The 22,931-nt window shown below is 35.3% G+C and overlaps 1 protein-coding gene across 3 annotated transcripts; it reads right to left on the bottom strand.

Annotated features, from left to right (window-relative positions):
• Window positions 1–269: 269 nt before the first annotated feature.
• On the bottom strand, window positions 270–22,627 carry micu3b (mitochondrial calcium uptake family, member 3b). 3 transcript variants are annotated; one of them, XM_051860858.1, is made up of 15 exons: window positions 22,334–22,627; window positions 20,950–21,094; window positions 18,197–18,228; window positions 18,022–18,100; window positions 13,894–13,941; window positions 13,699–13,781; window positions 13,544–13,618; window positions 11,927–11,968; window positions 10,615–10,710; window positions 8,459–8,550; window positions 8,029–8,200; window positions 5,272–5,380; window positions 5,041–5,198; window positions 3,660–3,728; window positions 270–3,192 (listed from the first exon to the last, which is right to left on the bottom strand). In XM_051860858.1, the coding sequence occupies exons 1-14, from the start codon at window positions 22,574–22,576 to the stop codon at window positions 3,660–3,662; spliced, it is 1,443 nt and encodes a 480-aa protein (XP_051716818.1). In that variant the 5' UTR covers window positions 22,577–22,627; the 3' UTR covers window positions 270–3,192. The 3 variants fall into 3 exon arrangements, with proteins under 3 accessions (XP_051716818.1, XP_051716820.1, XP_051716819.1); XM_051860859.1 differs by lacking the exon at window positions 10,615–10,710 and having other exon boundaries at window positions 271–3,192; window positions 22,334–22,626; XM_051860860.1 differs by lacking the exons at window positions 10,615–10,710; window positions 11,927–11,968 and having other exon boundaries at window positions 22,334–22,626.
• Window positions 22,628–22,931: the final 304 nt, after the last annotated feature.

The raw sequence follows: 22,931 nt of genomic DNA, 5'->3' as shown, positions 1-22,931 counted from the left end.
AAACTAGCTGAAAACCTGCTTGGCTGTGAGGCCGTAACAACAGCTTAGTATTTGTCTGAGGAATAGGGTTGGGTATCGTTTGAACTTTAACGATTACATTTCCGATTAAGATTCTGCTTATAGATTCCAATAAGGTTAAAAAAAAAACTTAGGCCTAGATATCATTCACATTTATTCTTAAGTCTTATTGCAAAACATTATATTGTAGCTGAATACCATGAACAAAAATCAACGGACTAAAAGGACTTTTCAGGTAGGTTATTCAGGTACAGAAACTGTAATCAAATGTAAAATAACACTGCATTTTATAAATAAAATACACATTACAAATATAGTTGCAAAAGTAATTCAGTCAAGAACAGCGAGTGAATTTTCGCGTTGTCTTTTATTGTTTGATTAACTTTATTATAGAGACAGCAGCAGGAATATTAGGCTATATTAGGAATATTTATCCAATATACTGTTACACATGTTTTCTTTGTCAATTGTTTACGTTCACTTAAAGGGTTAGTTCACTCAAAAGTGAAATTTCTGTCATTAAGTACTCACCCTCATGTCGTTCCAAACCCGTAAGACCTTCGTTCATCTTCAGAACACAAATTAAGATATTTTTGATGAAATCCAAGAGGTTTTTTATCTCCCATAGAAAGCAACGAAATTACCACATTCAAGGTCCAGAGAAGTAGTAAAGACATCGTTAAAATAGTCAACGTGACTACAGTTGTTCAACCTTAATGTTATGAAGCAACGAGAAAACAAAACAAAAATAACAACTTTATTCAACAATTTTTTCTCTTCCCTGTCAGTCTCCTACGCAGTTGGCACAGTGAATGCAGTGCAGCACTTCCATGTTTACGTCAGAATGCCAACTCTGTTTGGAACAACTTGAGGGTGAGTAATTAATGACAGAAATTAAATTTTTGGGTGAACTAACCCTTTAAGACACAACCGACTGTGTTTTGTGTACTATACAGTATGAGAGGTGGCTTTCAGTGCACATGTTTTGGATGTGTGCGCAGCACAGAAAACAGCGCACGAGTCTTCATGTGCTTGAATGGTTTAAAATCACATTAAAATAATTTTTTCTGTGTGCGCGCTATGGACGCGTGTGCAGCACGAAAAACAGCATGTGGGTGTTCTTACGCGCGAATGGTTTAAAGTCAAGAGGAATCGAAATTTTATAACAAGTATCCGATTCCTGACCTTAAGTATTGGAATCGATTTTCGATTCCCAACCCTACTGAGGAACCCCATAATCTTTTCATAGTTACATTGTGCTTGACTAAAAAGACATTAAGGGCTCTATCATTCACCCAGTGCAATGCGGCGCCAGGCGCGACACAAGTGTTTTTTACTAGTTTTAGCCCGATGCAGTTATCATTTTCACGTCCTGCGCCACGTTGTTTAAAAAGCAAATGCATTAGCACCCATTTGTGCGCCCATGGCTGGTCTGAAAACAAGGTGTGTTCAGGCGCATTGTTGGCACATTGCTATTTTGAGGCAACTGAAATAGACTGCGCCATTGACCAACTGAAACCTGGTCAAAAGTCAATGGCACATATCCGTTTCCTCGCTAGAGAAGCATGCAGTTTTTCCGCTTGCAAATTCCGCCATGTAAATAGCGAATCCGCCATTGCACGTGTGCAAATGGCTTTTAAAGGGAATGGGAGATGAGACTCTGATTGGTTTATTGCACGTTACACCCAAAACACAACCATTACTCATTAAGAGAATAGGGACAACCCTTTTAGACTATTTTTCCCGTCGTTAAACTAGCAAAAGAGGATTCGGACACGCCCTAAGTGCACTTGCGCCGTGCGCTTGTGCTTAGATTGTTAAAATAGGGGCCTGACACTATAGGTCTAAAATCTAAAATGTTTCAAGACTTTTTTTAAATCATTTCTTCTGAAAGAAGGAAGCACAGACCAGAAGGAATGACACAAATTATTATTTTGATTGTGGTTTTAATTTATTCGAACCCTCTAAGCAGTCTGAATACTATAGGCCTAATGCATAAAACTGTAATATGCAAAAATGTTAAATGAAATAAGCAATTTTAGGATGTACAGATCTAAAACATGGTCTGTATTCTGAAGAAAAGTATGGTGGTTGAGACCAGAGCTACTTATCACACAGTTGTCACAAGCTATATTTTAATGCTTTGAGTCAAAGGTTCAGTTAGAGAAAATGGTTCCTTTATAACAACCCCATTTGTGACAACATGCCCCGCTATAGGTCAATGTGTGTTTAATGAACTGTATCTTTTTTTTTTTTTTTCCTGGGCAATAAAATGAAAATGTGCAACAGCTTTTTTGTAGGCAAGGCTGCACAAAATGTTACTTTAAACTTTAAAAAATAAACATACCAAGAGAAATTTTTTCTGGAGTAAAATGAGTGGATTCAGCTTGTTTGTTGTTTTGTCTTTGCAAGATTTTTCTTAAAGGAGTGGCAGTGTAAGAAACTCATAAAAGAGTAGGAGAGAGAGATCTGTATGTGTAGCACATTGTGAGATTACTGAGGTCTCATTATTGCTCTGTGCACTCAGCACTGTCAGACCCTGTGTAAGCTGATCTGGGTGGTGGGCAGTGGACAAGCTCAGAGAAACTATGTTAGCAATGTGCTCATTGTAAGGAAAGATTATCTGGCTTATAACTCCTAGAGAAGCAAATAGATCAATGCAGTGCCAATACAGCATTAAAGAAGCATTAAATCTCAAGAGAACATTTTCTTTACACAAAATATATCAATAAATAGAATAAATAACATCAGAATTCAGCAAATACACATTTCCACTTCAACATAGTTAATGGACATAATTTTTTTTTTCTTTAATTTATGAAGTAATATAAAGACATAATTTATCTTAAAATGTGGGCACTGGTCCCATTTAAATTTATAAGACCTTTAATAAATAATTTTTTGATTAATAAAAGTATGGCTATTTCATTAAAGTGTTATCCCTTTTAGTTAATGGCTTTAATAGAGTTAAGAAAGTGCCTGCAAAGTGACAAAGTGGTAACTATAGTCCAGAGAGGTAGCATGTGTTAATCTAATTATGGCAGTATTTGTATCTTACAGAGTTTGACACAGGTCAGGTAGATAATTGCATTGAGTCACTGAGAAGTTTAATCCAACTTGAGATTTCTTCACTGAGACGTGAGGGTGAAGAGGAACACTCAGCGGGACTTTCACCTGCATCAAAGACATAACAGAAGAATAGCATATTAAACTAAACGACTGAATCCAACAAGTGATATTTTGAATACATTACTACCTTTAGAATAGAAATGTGCTTTATAAAAAAAGTAATATCTGTTTATTTAATTTAAACTGCATTTACTCTATTCATACACCCTGAGTGAGTCTAATTGTTCTCTGTTTCTAGGTGTTTTATTGTGTGGGTTGGGCACTGTATTCTATTACTTTGTTAAGTCGTAATACACTATGTTAGGCTGGTATCTTGTATCTCTGGATAGCCGACATTAATTTTACAGAGTAATCTGATGCTAGAGAAAAGAGCTTTGGCTGAATGCTGAGCAGTGCTATTGCTGTAGTTCAGTATCATTAATTGCAAATTCTCCAGGGCAATATCATGAAGCTAAATCCAAAATACTGGATAATATCTACTACATTTTTTTTCTATTTAACCATGAACTTACCTATTTAGCAGTGAGTTCTTTCTTCATACAGGCTTTAAAGGATGTGAATCTCTCTTCACCTTTATATCCCTGAATTCACAATGATAATATGAAGAGAAAATGGTGTTATGTCATCAACAGAAATATATATATATTTTTTAATTAAAATGAAATTAATTGCGCTAGTCAATGAGACAACTAGCATACTGGCATATTGGCAATAAATGGCCACTAGATGTCAGCAAAATTGCATCCACAAGACAGCCTATACTTTTCTTTTGTTGATATACAATATGTGCCCCTGGACCACAAAAACAGTCATAAGGGTCAATTTTTTTAAAATTGAGATTTATAAATCACCAGAAAGCGGAATAAATAAGCTTTCCATTGATGTATGGTTTGTTAGGATAGGACAAAAGTCCTTAGCAATGCATATCCACTCACAAAAAGAAATTTTTGATATATTTACGGTAGGAAATTTACAAAATATCTTCATGGAACATGATCTTTACTTAATATTCTAATGATTTTTGGCATAAAAGAAAAATCAATAATTTTGACCCATACTATGTATTGTTGGCTATTGCTACAAATATACCCGTGTGACTTATGATTGGTTTTGTGGTCTAGGGTCACATATTATACAAAAGTTGGGGGTCAGTACGATTTTTAAAATGTTTAAAAAAAAAAAAATACAGTTAAACTGTAACATTGTGAAATATTATTATTACACTTTACAATAACTGTTTTCTATTTTAATATATTTTAAAATGTAATTTATTCCTGTCTTGACAAAGCTGAATTTTCAGCAGCCATTTATTTGCAGAAACAATAATAATTTTCAAAAAAAATTCAGGATTCTTTCATGAACAGAAAGTTCATAAGACTGGCATTTATTTCAAATGGATTTTCTTAACAATGCAAATGTCTTTAATGTCACTTTTGATTAATTTAAAGCACCCTTGCTAAATAAAAGTAATAATTTCTTTTCTTTCTTTCTTTTTTTAATCTTACTGAACCCAAACTTTTGAACGGTAGTGTAATAACACTAATAGTAAAACTAATAACAACAGTACAGTGATAATGACTAATTTAAATTTTAATTTGAAGCTAAAATTGTGTTTAAATGCGTTACAGGAATATATTTTCTGTCACAAGCCAAAATCTGATATGACAGCTGATTTGAACATAGTTTTAAAAAAGTTTTTTGGGAAATGCTCTCCTAAATACAAATGCCATGTGTCCATTCAAAACCTCAAACCAGATTTCTGGACCATCTGCTTACCGCAACTTGAATCTCAGAGACCATTTTTAAGGCTCACCAGTGGTTCATAACTACCTATAGGTTTGGAAATATGGCATTGAAACATCTGTGAACAGTCAACCTTCCCAGCATATTTACCCAAGAGCCACGGTGCAGCCGATCCTTCATTATCCCAATGAACTCCTTGTAGCTTAGCTGGTCATCATGGTCAACATCAAAGATCTTGAAAATAGTGTTCACGAGGTGTCGTGACAGCTTCAGGCCAGTGGCAACATAGACCGCACGGGCAAACTCATCTGTGAGCCAAGAACCAAACATGATTAACCACTTAGACTTTGAGGAGTAACTGAATTAAATGAGTATGTTTACCTTGTCCAATTGGGCGATTTGCATAGTTGTACATTTGCATGGCAATGGTAAAATCTTCTAAGTTGTTGAGGAACTGAAAGAAGGACCTAAACTCTTCAAAAGTGATGCCCTATAAGAGAAGATCAGTGTTACATCAGTGATTTACAGATGAAATTGTCAAACAGAAAGCTTTGGGCAATAGAAAGATAATTAAGTCAGAGTCTTTATAATATGATAGCACTCATGCAGCGAGATACATTTCAAAAGATAGTCTCAGATTAATTCTCTGTATAATAAATGCAGTCTTCTAAAAAAGGCAAAACTGCATCACGCCTCACTTTTTCAAAAACGAGGGCACCTTTAGTGTCTGTGGGAACTTGAAGAGCGATAACAGATACCCAAAAAATAGCAAAGTCAAACAATCCCAGCACACATCTCTCCTGCTCCCGCACCCGATCTATACAACTGGAGCTGTCGACACCTTCAGATTGTTTTGTTTAAGGAGAGGTCGGGTAGCTTGTCGACTCTTCTAAAGAAGATTAACCTGATACTTGCCTACACAAAAACAAAAGGGAATGTGTCCAAAATATCTCAGCGCTAGCAGATTACCCAAACAGCGGTCCTTTTGATTTCCACTCATCCATTTCCAGGCACTAGACCCACGTCTTTTTCTGAAGCCGCTCTTGCAACCAACAACAACTGTTTTACAAATGATCTAATGAGTAATATGTGACGCTTTGGTGATTTTACAAGTTAAGCTGTATTGCAATATCTCTTAACTTAAGAATAAGAACCACTTATATATCAATGGCCATCCACCAACAGCCTCCTCGAGCAACTGAAAAGACTCTAACCTCATAATGTGAGGGTCAATGTGCAAAAGGGGAAACATCCTAAAGAAAAAAAGACACTAACATCACTCAGATTATAAATTTCCTCCTCTCTCCACATCTGTTGTGGTATTTGTTATGCTATGCAATGATTTGAGTAGACTCATTTATAATACATGAAAAGATAAAGGAGTAGAAATACTAGAATACTGACAAACTGACGTGAATTGTGTTGATGTGAAATATTAAGTTCATTCTGATTCACCTCCTCCAGTTTTGCTTCTGTACTTCCCAGCTAACAGGGAATGTTCTCAGAACTTTGGTTAACGTTCTACCAAGGTTCAAGGTGAACAAACATTCTTGCAGTAATGTTAATAGAATGTTTGTTTAAAGTTATTTGGTTTTTAATAACTTTCTCAAAACATTAGCACAAAAACATAATTTCAATCATGACAACTCTCTGAATAGTTTTTGCATGTTATTGAATATGGCAGCGTTAATGTATTTGGTCTTAGCAGACTAGATCTGCTACACTGCTGCCGCTGTTGATTATTGTTGCTGCTGCTGCTGCAGAGCAAGTACGGGACTTGCTACTGCTAATATATACACCGACACACTGCTGTGAGCAAGTAAGATATGCTGCTGCTGCATGAATAGACATACATAAAACCATAGCAGATCTAAGCAGGTGGAGCTGGGGAAGGTGGAGGGTTTCAGAGTTAAAGGATTAGTTCACTTCTGAATGAAAAATTCCCAAGAATTTACTCACTCCCATGTCATCCAAGATGTTCATGTCTTTCTTTCTTCAGGCGGAAAGAAATTAAGTTTTTTGAGGAAAACATTCCAGGATTCTTCTCGATATAGTGGACTTCAGTGGGGTTCACCAGGTGGAAGGTCCAAATTGCAGTTTCAATGCAGCTTCAAAGGGCTCTACACGATCCCAGCTGAGGAATAAGGGTCTTATCTAGCGAAACGATCTGTCATTTTCTAAAAAAAAAATAAAAATGTGCTTGTGGTTAAAAACTATATAAATTTTTTTGTGACAGATCATTTTGCTAGATAAGACCCTTATTCCTTATCTGGGATCACGTAGAGCCCTTTGAAGATGCACTGAAACTGCAATTTGTACCTTCAACCCAGTGAAATCCACTGAAGTCCACTATATGGAGAAAAATCCTGGAATGTTTTCCTCAAAAACCTTAATTTCTTTTCAACTGAAGAAAGAAAGACATGAACATCTTGGATGACATGGGGGTTATTTATCAGGAAATTTTCATTCAGAAGTGAACTAATCCTTTAATCTGATTCTGATAAGGTGCTGCAGAACCAGCTTACAGCAAACAAAGAACCAGACTTTTGAAATGTTGAGCAAGCAATCTCATTGGTTGCGGGATCAGCAGAGGCCAATCAGCTTGTGTCATGTGGTAATGATGTGCTTGCAGACTGCATGTAAAGGACCTATCAGCCTTTACACATTGTTAATGGAAAGTTTCAGTTGGAAGTTTGTCTAACATCTTTTTAAATATTACTGACTACTTGAAAGTAAAGTTCCCATAATGTTGATAAAATGTTTAAAATTGAAAATCTGTTTTCTCTAATGTTCACATAACCAAAAAAAACAAAAAAAACATAATAAAACATTTTTTTAAACATTTAAAATAGCGGATGTTTCAAACTTTCAGAAATAAAGTTTTCATAACTTAAAGGGAACGTCAGCAAAACGTTCTTAGATCATTTTGTTAGTCAGGATGTTAACAAAACACAATGTGTTTGTATATCTTACCATTTTGTTGGTAAGATAAATTGGCATAAAATCTGAATCTGGTATTGTGGTGCTTGTTTGGAAAGGCTTCTGATTTCTTGAGTGATGATATTGGTGGGTGGGTGTGTGTGTGTGTGTGTGTGTGTGTGTGTGTGTGTGTGTGTGTGTCCAGAATAAGTATTATACCTTTTCATCAGGTATGCTTTGACGCACATTCTCAAGGTAGCCTGTAATGTTCTCCACTGTTGTGTAGCGCAGCAGGATACGAGCGAAGTCTTCCTCACTGATGGTGGTCATTCCCTTGGAATAGCTGAGGAACTCAATCTCAAGGACTTCTGTCTGCAGGTTGTCCATGAATCTGCCGATAGAGCGTGACACAGACAGTGTTAAGAGGAGATGCCATCACTCGCTCAGTAGGACTGGACCATCCCAACATACTTTAATAAGAATAAAGTATCCTCAGTGATTCATTCAACTTCCTTTTTAAGGGTCATGCATTAATAACATGGCCCAGGTTCCTTCCCTTTTTATTTTTTATACATATTACAGAAACTTGATCCTAAATTAAGACTATAAGCCTGTATTCAAGATCATGGTCATCAAATCTGTCTCTCACCTGTAGAAGTCATCAAAGTTAAGTTCACTTTTGCCCTTTCTTCCAAAGAAATGCACCAGCAGAGTTGTGTCGGTGACATTTTCTGGTTTGTGCTGTGAAAGCAAATTATGAAAACACATTATTCAGCTGTAAAAACTGAACAAGAGAGCAAAATTGGACACAGAATAAGTGTACACCAAAATAGCTTGATGAGGATGTGCAGCCATAAACAAAAATAAACAACACAGATACAGACACAAACACAAATAAATGTAAAATGTAAATGACTGATTAAAAGCAACTGATTCATTTAGATCAGATCTGAAAAAAGCATCTCTGTCATACATCTTAAAATCACACATGAACAATTGAAGGGATAATGAATATTCTGTCATCTTTTTTTTTTTTTTTTTCACAATCATGTTGTTACTCTAGCTCTCCTTAGCACATATATAAAATTGTTATGGCACTTTTTGCATCTTTTTTGAAGTTTAAAAGCTCCTGTCCCCACATGCACTGTAACCAAAGAAAGAAAGTCACACAGGTTTAGAACAACGTGAGGGTGGGTAAATGATAAAAGAATTTTTATTTTGGTTAAAATATTCCTTTGAAAGTTAATATGCACATGTACTCATATATTAAAGGCACAGTATGTAAGTTTCACCACTAGAGGTCACTTATTCAAGACAATAACAAATGCATAGCTTGATGATGCCACGAATGAGCGTGGAATCATGGGAGTTGGTGTCAGGACAAAAATTATGTTCATGGGTGAGATAATGGGACATGTTATGTTGCTGCCACTCCTTTCGTTTTGTTGTGTATGCATATTTTACGATTAAAGTTAAGTTTAGCGTCAGCCTCCTTCTTCCCTTAACTTGAACTTGGTTACAGTTATGTTTGATCACTTAAATTCACATTATTTTATTTCATTCTAATGAAACAGCCGTGAGTGCTGAATTACTACTCATACAGGTCACTTTATTGCACTAACTAAAATTGTGTGGTAACGCAGTGCCGTTTTACTTGGTCAAAACAGTCATACTAAAAATACATTTGAGTGTGTTGAAAGTTATATTATAACGTTACTCTGTGCGTTCGCTCGGTGGCTGGTATAAGAGACTTGTTGCACACTGCAGTAAACTAGATCGATATTAGAATATCTTATTAATAAAAGCTGGTAGACTTGTATTGCTACAGTAAATGGCATGCAAATCAAAATGCTGTATTACTGTTACTACGAATAAAGCTCTTTCTGATTATGCTATGTTAGCCACTTGACAAAATAGTGTTGTCTGATTTACTTTTTGGGTACAAACATGTAACTCCCAGTAAATCAAGAAAACAAGAGATTCAAACAATAAGGAATAACAACCATGTTGAGCTATATAACAATGATTAGATTTCTGTTGATAAAGGTATCCAAACAGTTCACCTGTCTAATAAAACACATAATATATTAAAGCGGAAAACGAGGGTAATGGGGATATGACGTCATTGACAGGTGATGCAATGACATGGACCATTACACTGGTTAAAATAGCTGATTTCTCTAGATTTAAACATTGTTGGAAACATTTGGGATAATGTAAGTACACAACAAAATATATAACATTGTTCTAGTGGTTTTTAGATATTTTAATCCAAAAATCTTACATATTGTACCTTTAATATGTTTGACAGAGCAAGGATACATCATGAAGCAGCCGACATCATCCCATGCCACGCAAACAACAGGTTGCTCGTGCAGAAATCTGTATACCAGATATACCTCAATGTTCCTTTGCAGCCATGTATCTTTACAAAAACAAGAGGCATACTGATTCTAATGGTATTTTTTTTTTACAAAAATGCCTTAAAATGTCAACTGAAAGTATTTTGGAAACTTGTATTTTCATAATATACTAGAAGTACATCTTAACATCCAAGATCTTCCAAGATCCAAGATCGCTCAGTTACAGTTGTATAAATCTTAAGGATTTGAAATAGATATATTAATATCTAACTGTAACAACATGAAGTGTAGTGATATTAATGGAAAAAATGACAATACCACAAAAAATGAAAAATAATAATAAAACAATGGGCAGAACCTCACATGGGATGAGGGACAGGGAATGGTCAAGGGAATTATGGGATTCGAATGAAAAAGCATGTGAGCTCTAGGATACTTGTACCTCCATCAGATCTGAAAAGAGAACTATTCTCGCACCATGCCTTAGAACATCCCAGAAACTTCTGGGTTCAGACTGAGGCTGCTCTTTTTTAAGTACCTGCATATCAGAGGTGAAAATATTAAAGGCTTAACAATATTCACCAAAAATGATTCAAACAATGCAGTGAAAGGTTAATACACATGCAAAACCATCTGAAGTAATGTAATACAATGTTAAGGAAATGTTAAGCAGCGAAAAAAAAAAAAAACATTATTAATAATTGAATACCAAAAATAAGTTATAATAATTGAGCAGCAAATCAGCATAATAATTATTTTTACAGAATAATTTCTGTGACACTGAAGACTGGAATAATGATTCTGAAATTTCAGCTTTGCCATCACAGGAATAATTAAAATATATTAAAATAGAAAACAGTTCTGTTAAATTGTTGTTGTTTTTTTTCATGCAACCTTGGTGAGCATAGGAGACTTCTTTCAAAAACATTTTTAAAAAATCACAATTATTCCAACGCGGCATTAGTGCTTCAGTCATTTTATATTAGTACATTCTGATAACTATTTGATTTGCTAAATGAAACTAGTTATGTCCTTGCAGTGGATTTTTTTTTTTTTCAAATAATTACTATAGTTTATTGTGCACAGAAAACTTTGACAGCGAGCTGAAAAAGCTCCTCATCTCTCTTGTTTGGTGCTGAGACTATTTCATTCCTCAGCTGTAACTTTTAGTGACACAAAACTCTTCATGGTCAAGCCATCGCAAGAAGTAATCCAAACCCAAATACCACTGTTCAAGCAACTGTAAAAATAAAACATGGGGGTCCAGGTAGAGCTGCCATTCTTCAGGTGAGGGCCTTTTAACGTGATTCTGTGAGGCCATTCCTTGGCAAAAAGCTCCTGACAGTAGACAAGCAACATAAATCATCTGTCGTAGACTCTGGATGATTTTTCTGCTCCCCAAGACAATAGAGCTGCATTTCAGACTGCGTCTGACTGAACCCCATTAGAGCTGCATTGTCCCTCTTCTCTGGAGGTGAGCCATGCGTGAGGGTCACTCTGTTACGCCCTATCCAAACATTTCAGTATGTAAAATAATATTGCTCTCTGACTGTCTGAAAGAAGTCACTGAATGTGGATGTAACCCTTCTGGATTATTGAGCACTAATTAGGGTGTAGCTGCATAAACATTAGTGGTTATGATGGACATGCATGGTTGCTGTTGACCATGACTGTACACGTTCAATCAAGCACCAACCACACTAACCGCCATGCTAAGAACACACGTCAAAATCTTTAGTATTCAGTATACATACATTGCTGTTGACAGATCCTTGATATCCGTACAGTTCCACACTCTCACACAGCCAAGATTATGATAGCGTGCAAAACAGGATAAAATCAAATCAAATCACCATTCAGCATTTGTCATATTTCACTAAGGATTGTGAAAAACAATAAACTCTCAAAGTGTTTTTCAAAACACAATCTGTAATAATCAGCATTTCCCCAGCATGGGAGACAAAAGACTCATTGCAGAAAAATATTATATTTTTTACCATGTAAATTTGGCCAAAGGAACATTATGCATTGCATCATGCACTACATCATCTTTCAAATTTAAATGCGACTGAAAACATGCAACAATAAAATCTCAAAGTAAATAAAATCAATGGCTATTCATGGATTTCAATTCGAACATATGTGTTAAAAAATTACAGGAATAGTTCATCCAAAACGTCTTCCATAGAACACAAAAGGAGAAATTTATAACAAATTATAGATAGATAGAGCACATAATTTATAGCAATTTATTTATATATTACTTATTATTGATTATAAATGATTAAATGTGTAATTAAAGCAAATGCAATAAAAGTGAATGGTGGCCATGGCTGCCAAGCAATTTTGGTCTCTTCCCCATACAAATCAATCAGAAATCTTGATATTTAATGCTCTTTTAACTTTACTGTATGGAAGAGAGCAGAGTGAACATTCTTCAAAACTTCTCCTTTGGTGTTACAGATAAAAAAGAACTATGTGCATTGTAAACCCTAACACTCAAAATAACTAATTGGTTACAAAATCAAATTAAACAAATTAGTTCAAAGTTAGTTAATCAAATTAACTTTTATGTGTATTTAAAACTTTCTTTTACTTTTGAGTTCACAAAACTGACACATTTTAAGTAATCTCAATTGTTTCATTGTTTTGAGTTTTATGAACTTGTTTCTTTTAACTTAGACAAACTTAAATTTACCTGAAACTGGGCTAGGATTTCTATTTCCCAGCATGCTTTGCCATGACACTCGAAATGGAGAGCAAATGCTAAAATTAAGTGTTATTTAATGTTTTTTGTGCAAGATTAATGTTAAGTAGGAGATTTATTATATATAGTTTGAGAACTGGTATATGTTAAAAGTTCTATATTGCCGTACTCTTTCAGTAATTGCTATGCTATGCTAATGTTATCAAAGCATTGTGTTACCAATTAGCATTTGTTGAATTAGCTAGTAATAGCAAGCTAAATTTCCACTACTAAAAACATTTAAGTTGAAATTACATGATAATTTTAAGTTAAATGTATGAATTAACTTACTCAAACATGTCAAGTTAAGAACAATTCAAATGTATGAGTACAACATTGAAATCTGCCAGTTCTGCTTACTTAAACTTTGAATTTCTTAACTAAAAAATTTGATGTAACTGATTACCTCAATTTTTTTGAGTTTTGCCCACTCATTTGGGTTTACAGTTTTGTACAGAATAAGGGTGAGAAAATGAAGACAGAATTTTCTATTAACTATTTCCTTAAATCACTTTCAAATTTAATTCACATGGATTCAAAGTTATGGCAAGTGGCAACAGAATATGCTCATGCAACAAAAGACTATAAAATGCTTTTGATAGAAAGACAGGCATGTTTTTCATACCAGTTGAGATGAACTGTCAGGATCTCCTCCTCGTTCTTTTTTCTTTTCATTTTTCTTACGGAATATCTCCTCTAGCTAAATGAAAAAAGCAGAACTTTATCTTTACACATCCTGACATTCAGATTAATAATACACAACAACAAAAACAACCATACCACCATGAATTCTCTCTTATCCACCATTTCGTTGCCATCTGCATCAAACATATTGAAAGCTATTTTAAAACCTGCATGTGGCTCTAAAAGACAAAAGAAAGACATATAAGGGACATCAATACATCCTCATGCATCTATACTTTTTGTGACGTTTGTGTTAAACAAGCGTGGAGAATTACCTAAAGACAAACTTACTTGTCAAAATGCAAAGCAGAAACAGATACTCTGTGTAAGCGATGACACCTGAAAAACAGTACATAAACATTTCCTTTTAAGAGTTCAAATAAAGCTTGTGTTCCAACATCCCAGAACCTGTCTTCAAAATATATTTTACTATCAAATGTCATTTTAAACTAGAGGTCCTTTCTTCTTTTACATTGATAAGATCTAAGAGGATCCTGTTCTTTACTCTTCTTTTGTTGTTCTCTTTGCACAAACAGAGATGTTAAAACGTAAAGTAACCAGGCTGGACACAAACCCAAACAAAATTAGACCAGGCCACTGGCTCCTGAGTTCCCCTCTGTTTATTTTCCTAGGTGTAAAACATTCTCAAGTGATCTGTAACTGATTGCAGATGCCTGATGTGGGTTTGTTTTCCTTTTTGAGGTCGGTTAGTCCTTTGTTGTGTGAGAGGAGAAGAAAGGAAGAGCAACTGTCAGGCCTCTGTCTAGGAGAGACTTAAGGAGAATTGTTCCTGCCACTGAAAGCATTCCCAAGCTTTTGTTTAGAGGAGATGATAGTAACTTGGACACAAATAGTTCAGAAGGGCTTCTCTGAGTGCTGTGGGAAAAGGACTTTGGAATGTTTAAGGAAAAGGATAAAGAAAGGTGTGTGTAAAACAAAATAGAGAAGATACATTTTCACGGGCCACCCTGATCCTTGATGTATCTGTTGATTGATTTACCATCATTTTATATTTGTAACTAAGGCTGGGAATTTAATGTGTTCATTTAATATAATTAATCATATGAAAATAAGGCAGCGGCTATTTGCACTAAGTGCAAATAACAATAGATGTTATTTACACTAAGTGACAATAGCAGCATTTTCTTTGCGATATGCTATTTACACTAGGTGAAAATAGTGATAGATTCTATTTACACCATGTAAAAGTATCAGTTCTTCGCAATTAGAGTAAACAGTAATTAGATGCTACCTATACTTTATATTGGCAGATACTATTTGCACCTCAGCATTTTTGTACATTAACAGGATGAAATAATATCATAGTGTGTAAATGATTATATTTATTAAAATTATTAAATGGATGCTGCCTTATTGGGAAAATAAAAAACCCAAAAGGTGGATACGAACCCGCTTTGATCGCGTTAAAGTCCAGGTCTGTGAGCCTTACTCACTACTGCTGCACCACTGAAGACATTGAATTCTATGAGTCTTTTTTAAAACTTGAGTGGCCCAACCAGACATTAGTGGGCGGAGCTAGTGTAAATAGCATTTGCCAACAAGGGACGCTATTTTATTCAATCATTTATTTATAATGAGCATCAAATCAGCATATTGGAATGATTTCTTGAAAGATCATGTCACACTAAAGACTGGAGTAATGATGCTGAACATACAGCTTTGCTGTCACAGAAATATTACATTTTAAAATACATATTGAAATATATATTAATATTATATTACCTATTTAAATATTTTTTTAAATGGTAGTACATATATAAGGCTGTGAATTCATGTGGTAATTGAATATAATTAATTACATAAAAATAAAATAATATCATATATTAATGATATATTTTTATATTGTTTAGTTCTGTATTATATAATTATTTTAAAAAATTAATTAAATTATATTACTTATTTTTATAGACGCAATATTTTTTCTTATTATTCATATTTTAAAAATATATTTTTGAACTAAAATAATATGATTTACAAATGCATTTAATCATGACTCTAGACTTGTAAGTCAATGCCATCGAGCAATTAAAGCCAGAACTACAATTTTTTGTAATGTCTATTCAGTGCTTTACTCATCTGCTACAACAATGTCTTTAGATTATCTTCATTTGAGGGCTTTACTCAGCAATTCAGCATATTCATATATGTGATATCATGCAATTGATTCACATCTATTTTTCAGTTGGTTGCTCTATGTATAACTACACCATTCAAAACTTAGTTAAGACATCCACGGCTGCCTGTTCATTTAGTCTTTTAGGATCCCAGACAGGTTTCGTTAGAGCCACACACCTTCAGTCTTGCAGAAAGAAATCCAGCCCAAGAGCTCAAACAGTTGTTAGAACACAAAGAATTCCACAGAAACAATTGCTATAGAGTCAGTGATGGAGATGTAATCCAACGCCATTCTTAGAATTCATACTGTCCAGAGTGATACGGGGCTGCCACTAGGACAAGTCTCAACATTGCAAAGTTCAAACAGCTCTTTTCATTTTCTGAAGTAAGGCTTTGTTCACAGATCAAGCCTATCTTCGTTTTTTTTTTTTTAACCTAAGTGCAGCTTTAACATTTAACAGCCGGATTAAAAACCCAAACCCAGGCACTGGCACTCAAGGAAATAAGGAGATATCATGCACTATGTTGAGTGTTTTAGTGTTGTAAGTGTAAGAAAGAACACTACAAGGAAAGTACTGTTAGCATCTTGGAAAGCCCCACACATTAAAAGCTGATATTGTTCTCATAAATTAAATGAATATTCTTCTTTTTCTAAACCCTTAGGCCTTGTTTCCACCTGGTTGATCACAAGTGCCCGACGCTAAATACAGGGATAAATGGGGTCTAAAATGTTTTGAGCTTGTCCACTTTCAACCACTTCCAGAGGTAGTTGAAAACGCATTCGACCAGATTGCGTTCGTAGTGTAGACGCTCATGTGTTCGAATGTGTTCGAACAGCCTACTCTCCGCCTACTGACACATTATGGGAAGCGTGCTAGCCAGACGGGATTTAAACTTTGTCGGCCAAGACCCAAGTTTGGTTTGAAGACGAAAAATGTACCAAGCACAATGTTCTCTCACCGTTACTGATTTCACTGTGTTCAGTTGGTCTTGCGGCTGTCAAAGCAGAAACGAAAGCTGATTCTCTCAATATGTTTTTCCGTCATCTCCGTGAGTGTTCATATGTAAATTGCACAAGCTTAATTTGTCCAGTAGATCGAAAAATCTGGAAAAACCCATACATTTACCCTCCCATAGACCCTCCCCTCGAACAAATCAGGACAGAAGTTGTTGAAAGTGGATAAAAGAGACAGATTAAAATACCAGGTGTAAACGGTTATGTGTCTCCCTCGTCTACTTGTGATCTGATTGACCAAAACGCATCTTAATACCAGGTGTAAACAGGTCCTCAGTGACTGGGACAATAAGTCTAAATGATCCAAATTTATAAATGGTTCAAAAGTCTTCAAAGTCACAGTCTTCACTGTCACATGATCCTTCAGAAATCATTCTAATATGCTGATTTGCTGCTCAAGAAACATTTCTTATTACTATCAATGTTAAAACAGTTGTGCTGCTTAATATTGTGTGGAAACTGTAGGATTCTTTAATGAATAGATCTTTCAAAAGAACAGCATTTATTTGAAATAGAAATCTTTTCTAACATTGTCATTACTGTCACTCAATTTAATGCATCCTTGATTAATAAAGATTTTTTTTAACACTGGCAATGTCATTTTTAGAATTCTTGCAATAGCATAAATTATTGTTAATATGTCAAGTACGATAAGCAAACACTTTTTCTTAAAGCATGTCTAGAAAGTAAGACCTCAGGGCAATATAAAGCTAGGTAATTTATGGATTAGCGTGACTGTGCGAGCATGGCACACCCCTCGGCTGAGCGCATTATTATTGTCTATTCAAAACAACATGCCACACGTTATGCATTGGGTGTTTTTTGTCACCTTCCTATCCGTGATTATCCCAGAGCAAAGTCACAGTAATGTCAGACTGATTGAGAGATAAGAGACCATTTACAGCCTGTGCACTCTCCTTCCGCATGAGGCCAAGTTTCAGGATCCCGATTGTTTCATAACACCCTGTATGTGGGTGGTCTAAGCATCTGCACACTCTAAAAACTGTATACTAATTGTGCCTACATCACAATACCTGTTAATCAGAGATGTTTCGGCTTCATGCAGATCATTCATCATTTGCCCATCATTGTATATTTGCTCAGTATTTAGAATGCTAGGCACACATCTGGCACTTTGAAAGCAAATCCTCTCAAAATCAAGTTGCCTGGAGGGATTTACTTAAGTGAGCAATGATCAAATGACAAAGCCAACAACACTGCATTATACAATACAGATCGATATACATAACATGATTATTAGGTCTCACCTCTTTCACGCAGGTTTCGGAACAGACGAGAGGATCCTTTCCAAACAGGTGGCGTATCTGACAGAATCTTGTCTAGATCCTTTTGAAAAAGAGCACATATACTCAGGATCATTCACATTTTCTAAACTCAGAAGTAGATAAATATCCATTGAGCAAAAGAAAAAAATTATCAAACCTGTTTTGTGAGGGATCTCCAAAATCTCTTTTCTAGAAAAAAAAAAAAAATGATATATAAGAATAAGTGGTATTGTCAAATCTATTTCTAAATGAATGCTGACCAAAAATGTTGCCAAAAAAAAAAAAAGGGTCAAAATAAGCGGATAAGCGGATAACACTCTACTTTGTGTACCAAAATTCTGTATTAATGACAAAATTGCACTTAGGTTATTCAAAAAATATTATTCAAAAGTTCAAACACTGACAAAATACAGAAAATCTGTTGCTGTGTTTTTGTAGAGTATGTCGTTCAGGATGAAAAGATACTGTTACAAGTGAAGCAGACACTTGTTTTGACTGGGTGAATCTGTTTCTCCTTTCTCAGCAGTTTGACTATACCTATGCCTACAATGCCTGACTACAATTTCTCTTTATTAAATAAAAGAGATAACATTTTATACTCCATTTTTGTTTTTAATACAATTTAATGCATATAGAATTTAAAATAAAAATAAAAAAGTCTAATTCACTTTAGAATAGTATTGGAATCAAATCCAAACAACTGTAGGTTAAAATATGAACTGTAGCTTCTGTTTATATAATGCACTCAAAGTGTGCTTTACAGCCACAGCATAAAACCATAAATACCACTATTCGTTCTGTCATGCATATGCCATTAAAGATGGTGATGCAATATTTGCCTGCCATATTAGAGTTCACATTTTATTCCTGTCTGCACATTCCAGGAAGTCCAAGTTTCAGATAGCAGCAAACATGACTGGTTGAAACTCAACCCCCATACAAGTATAGCTGGGTCGTGAAAATACAGATATAGAGCATATCAACTCTACCATCTGGAGCGATCTCAGTGCCGTTTCCCGTTTATGTGAGATGAAAACTTAACGTCTTCAGTTTAGCATACACTTTACCTGACACACACGTTTAAAAGTTGTCTGTCTAGCTGGTTTCAGATTTTGGTTACAGAAATAGGTCATAAATGTGATGCTGGCAGAGAGAGATGACTATCTTCATGCAGGTGTTACGGCTATATATGTTGATTTTATGCCTGCAGGGTTACTTGCTTTTAAAGTCCCCCTGTAGTCAACCATTTTATCTCTTAAAACTCATCTTTGATCACCAAAATGACACATTAAACGTTTTTTCCAGTGAAAAAAAATTTCTTCATGCCTTAAAATAGCTTGAATGTAACTCTACACCCTTGCTTCATTTAGTATATGCAGATCTATGAATATGATAATTAGCCCCGCCTCCACTCACTCGAGCGAGCTCAGAGATCCACTTGGTCAGAGGTAAACACTGCACAATGGTAACACTTTTTACAACGTCGGACACATAACGGTAATTAATATGATTAGCCTTTTGCTTGACTTTGTTATCAGACAGCTAATAATGAGTTGCTAATGTTACACAAACCATGTTCCCGTTTGCGAGTCAGACAGCTGTCTTCTAAAAATCAGTATCCTTAGAAACGCCTTAGAACGTCAGGGGAGAAAGGCATATAGTTCATCATAACAATAATTATCATACACCCACTATATTGCTAAATCTATTGATTTTTCATATCAAAAGAAAAATATACAGGGATAACCTTCTCTTGAGACTCCCCTGCTTCAGAGCGGTCATGGTTAATGATATGCTAAAGCCCGCCGGCGCGTTGACTTGATTGGTTACAAGGTATTTTGTGACGTCAGAAACACCAACGATTTTTGGTGTTGACTTATGAATTTGCACATGGTTTGTCTTAAAGCATATTAAAAACACCACATAGACATATAAACAACATTAAAAACTTGATTTTCACAGGGGGACTTTAAGATAAAAAGGTTAAACCTCACTAAAGCAAAGATCTTTATTAAAAGGGATAGTTCACCCAAAAATGAAAACTCTGTCATTATTTACTCATGCTCAAGTCAAGCTGTAAGAAAGAACCCACCAAAGTAGAAATAAACCGAGAAATTTTGTAGAATATTCTATTCATATTTCCTTTTGAGATTTTTTTAATGAATCAGCTGATCTGGTTCACAAAAACACATCTGTACATGACTCATCCACAAATTTGTGATTCATAGCCATCACTACTTTTCTTTTATGATGCTTTTGCATTCTTTTGAATCTTGAATGCTCCATTGAAGATCAAATTTCACCTTTGTGTTCCACAGAAAAATAAAGCCAAAACGTTTGATGGTGAGCAAAAGATGAGAGAATTTTTACTTTTTGGGTGAATTAATCCATTTAACTAAGATTAAGTCAATAGGAGAAAGTCCATAAAACTTATTTATCTCAATCAGTATGTAAGGCTGGTGTTTGGTTGGGCTCTTTGTTTTCATGTGTCTCCCACGTTTCCCTTGTGTTCATGCCATGTGCTTTTTGTTTTCATTTGTGTTATTTTATCATTGGTTCATTTTTCATTTGTCCATTAGTAGTGTATTTATAGCTCTGATTTTGCCATGCGTCTTGGTCTAGCTTTGTCATCTTTTGATGCTGCAGTCCACTGCTTTGAGTTTCATGTCCATGCCATCCTTTACCTAGTTAAGTTTATATTTAATTTATATTTAAGTTATGTTTATTTTCAAGTTTATATAATTTTATGGAATAAACTGCATTTGGGCTTCAGTGGAACCCTTACACAGGTTACTTGCCATTTGTCAGACACTAGAAATCTGAGAGCCTCATGTGGTAATCTACAGTTACATAATTATATGTCGAGTTCATATATTCTGCTAAGGAAGATTAACTGTTTGTGTAACTCACTCTTTGGTTCGCTCATAGTGACAGACTCAATGAAGTCGAGGGGTGTCATGTAAAGCTGTCCATCATACTCCATCGAGCTGAAGAGCCTGAACCTGTGCTCATGGGCTGACATCGACACCTCTTCATCTTCAGAAGATGCACTGGCCTAAAACAAATACACATAAATACAAGATAAGACATGTGTGATCCTGAAGAAAGTGCTATCGTTCCTGTACAAAAACATACACATAAACATCCACAAGCAGATATATCAAGGGCTAAACTCACTAGGACAGTGTTTTTCTCACTCTACAGTGGCCGGCGGCCAGGCCCACTGGGCACTGTGCAAACACCCTGGGAATGTGTGCCCTGATAACTATTAGCCCCATCAAACATCCACCCGGCTGCCAAGCTGCCGTGTCCAGTTACCTTAACCCTGGATTCCAGCGTCTCAATCCACAAGTCAAGGTTGTGTCCAACCCAAGCAGATAAGGGTAAAAAAAACAAAAGGGAACATTGCACATAGATTCGCACAAGACTGATTAAATCCTGTATGGTTTAATGATCAATCTGATAACAATCTGATAGTCATACCAAGAGTATTTGCTTTGTTAAACATAAAATAGACAAAAATAATACATTAATTTAACTAATCATGATCTCATATTTTTATAGCTCCTTTTTTAGGAAAGAAAAAATTATGTCCAGTGTGTGCAAAAATATTATGAGAAAAGTCCTGAACAAATTTGTATATTACAAAGATCTTGAACTTTGAACTTGTTTGTTGTGTAGATTCCTTCTTTTGTTTTTTATGTAATGTGTGCAAGTCATACATTTGTGCTGAATATTTTGTTTTTCTCTCATAGCATCGGTTGCTTTCTGTCTAAAAGCGACTTTAATAATAGTAAAAAAAAATAAAGCACAATATGAGTGTGATAAATATATTGTGGTTTAGGAAACACTGATGTACATCACTATCCAACAAATCTAGCTAAAACATAAATGCCAGCTAAGACTTTGACAGGAGAAAAGCTTGTTGACTGAATTTGCATGCCTAGTAAAATGACCTTTTCGGAGCCAATACTAAGTATGCAAAACACAAGTCAATACTAAGCATGCAAATCCCATCCATTAAAATGTCTAATATGTACAGTAGTGTCTATAATATCTGTTCCAATATTTCTGTTATAAGTAGTTTCATAGTATCACAGTGCATCATCACCGGACTGATGAATCGAGACAATGAATTCAGCACCTCTCTGGTGGAGAGCGACTGTTTTGATGGCACATGAAATCCAACGATTTTAAGGAGTTTAGGAGTAATAAAAACCGGGATGATATAGTAATATACCATGTAAACACCACAAACGTAAACACCGTAAAATGTACTAAAATGTAGATATACCTGCTCCTTTGCAGCCACTGCTGGGAGAGGAGAAATCAATGCGCGCAGACTCGCTGCGTGTCCCCGATGCTGGTAGTAAACAACAGCGAATCCACCTAGAGTTATACACAGCCCTGTCCCTACATGTCTCAGAACTGTTCTTTCCCTCAGCGATTGTCTGCTGTTAAAGTAAAGGTTTAAACCGTTTGTTAAGCTGGTGAACTTGTTTCGAAAAGCCAGAAACCTACGTACAGCGGCCATCATGACTCTGTCACCGCGGGGAGACTGAGCTCACTCATCGCGAGATGCGACCTCACTAAAAACACAGCGTGCATTAACACATTAGCAGCTGTATATTTGCAGTGATTTGTCCCTTTACTTCCAGGTCACAGTTAGAAGTCACAGTTAAAGCACTCAGACTTCAAATGTTATATTTTAAAATAAAGTTTTGAGAAGACGTCCATCGAAAGTGGTTATTTATTTAATATTATTCTCGCTTTTTTGTAGGCTATTCTTTGACATGATATTCAACGTCTGGAAATAAGTGTTTTTTGTGCACGTGTGTCTCAAACTTTGAAATAATAGCCCTATTTCCATATTTGTCTACTAAAAATTTGGT

The sequence above is a fragment of the Ctenopharyngodon idella genome, chromosome 14, assembly GCF_019924925.1.
Source record: "Ctenopharyngodon idella isolate HZGC_01 chromosome 14, HZGC01, whole genome shotgun sequence".
Taxonomy (NCBI): domain Eukaryota; kingdom Metazoa; phylum Chordata; class Actinopteri; order Cypriniformes; family Xenocyprididae; genus Ctenopharyngodon; species Ctenopharyngodon idella.
Note: the sequence above shows the minus strand (reverse complement) of the source record. Positions and strands in the feature narration are given on the sequence as shown.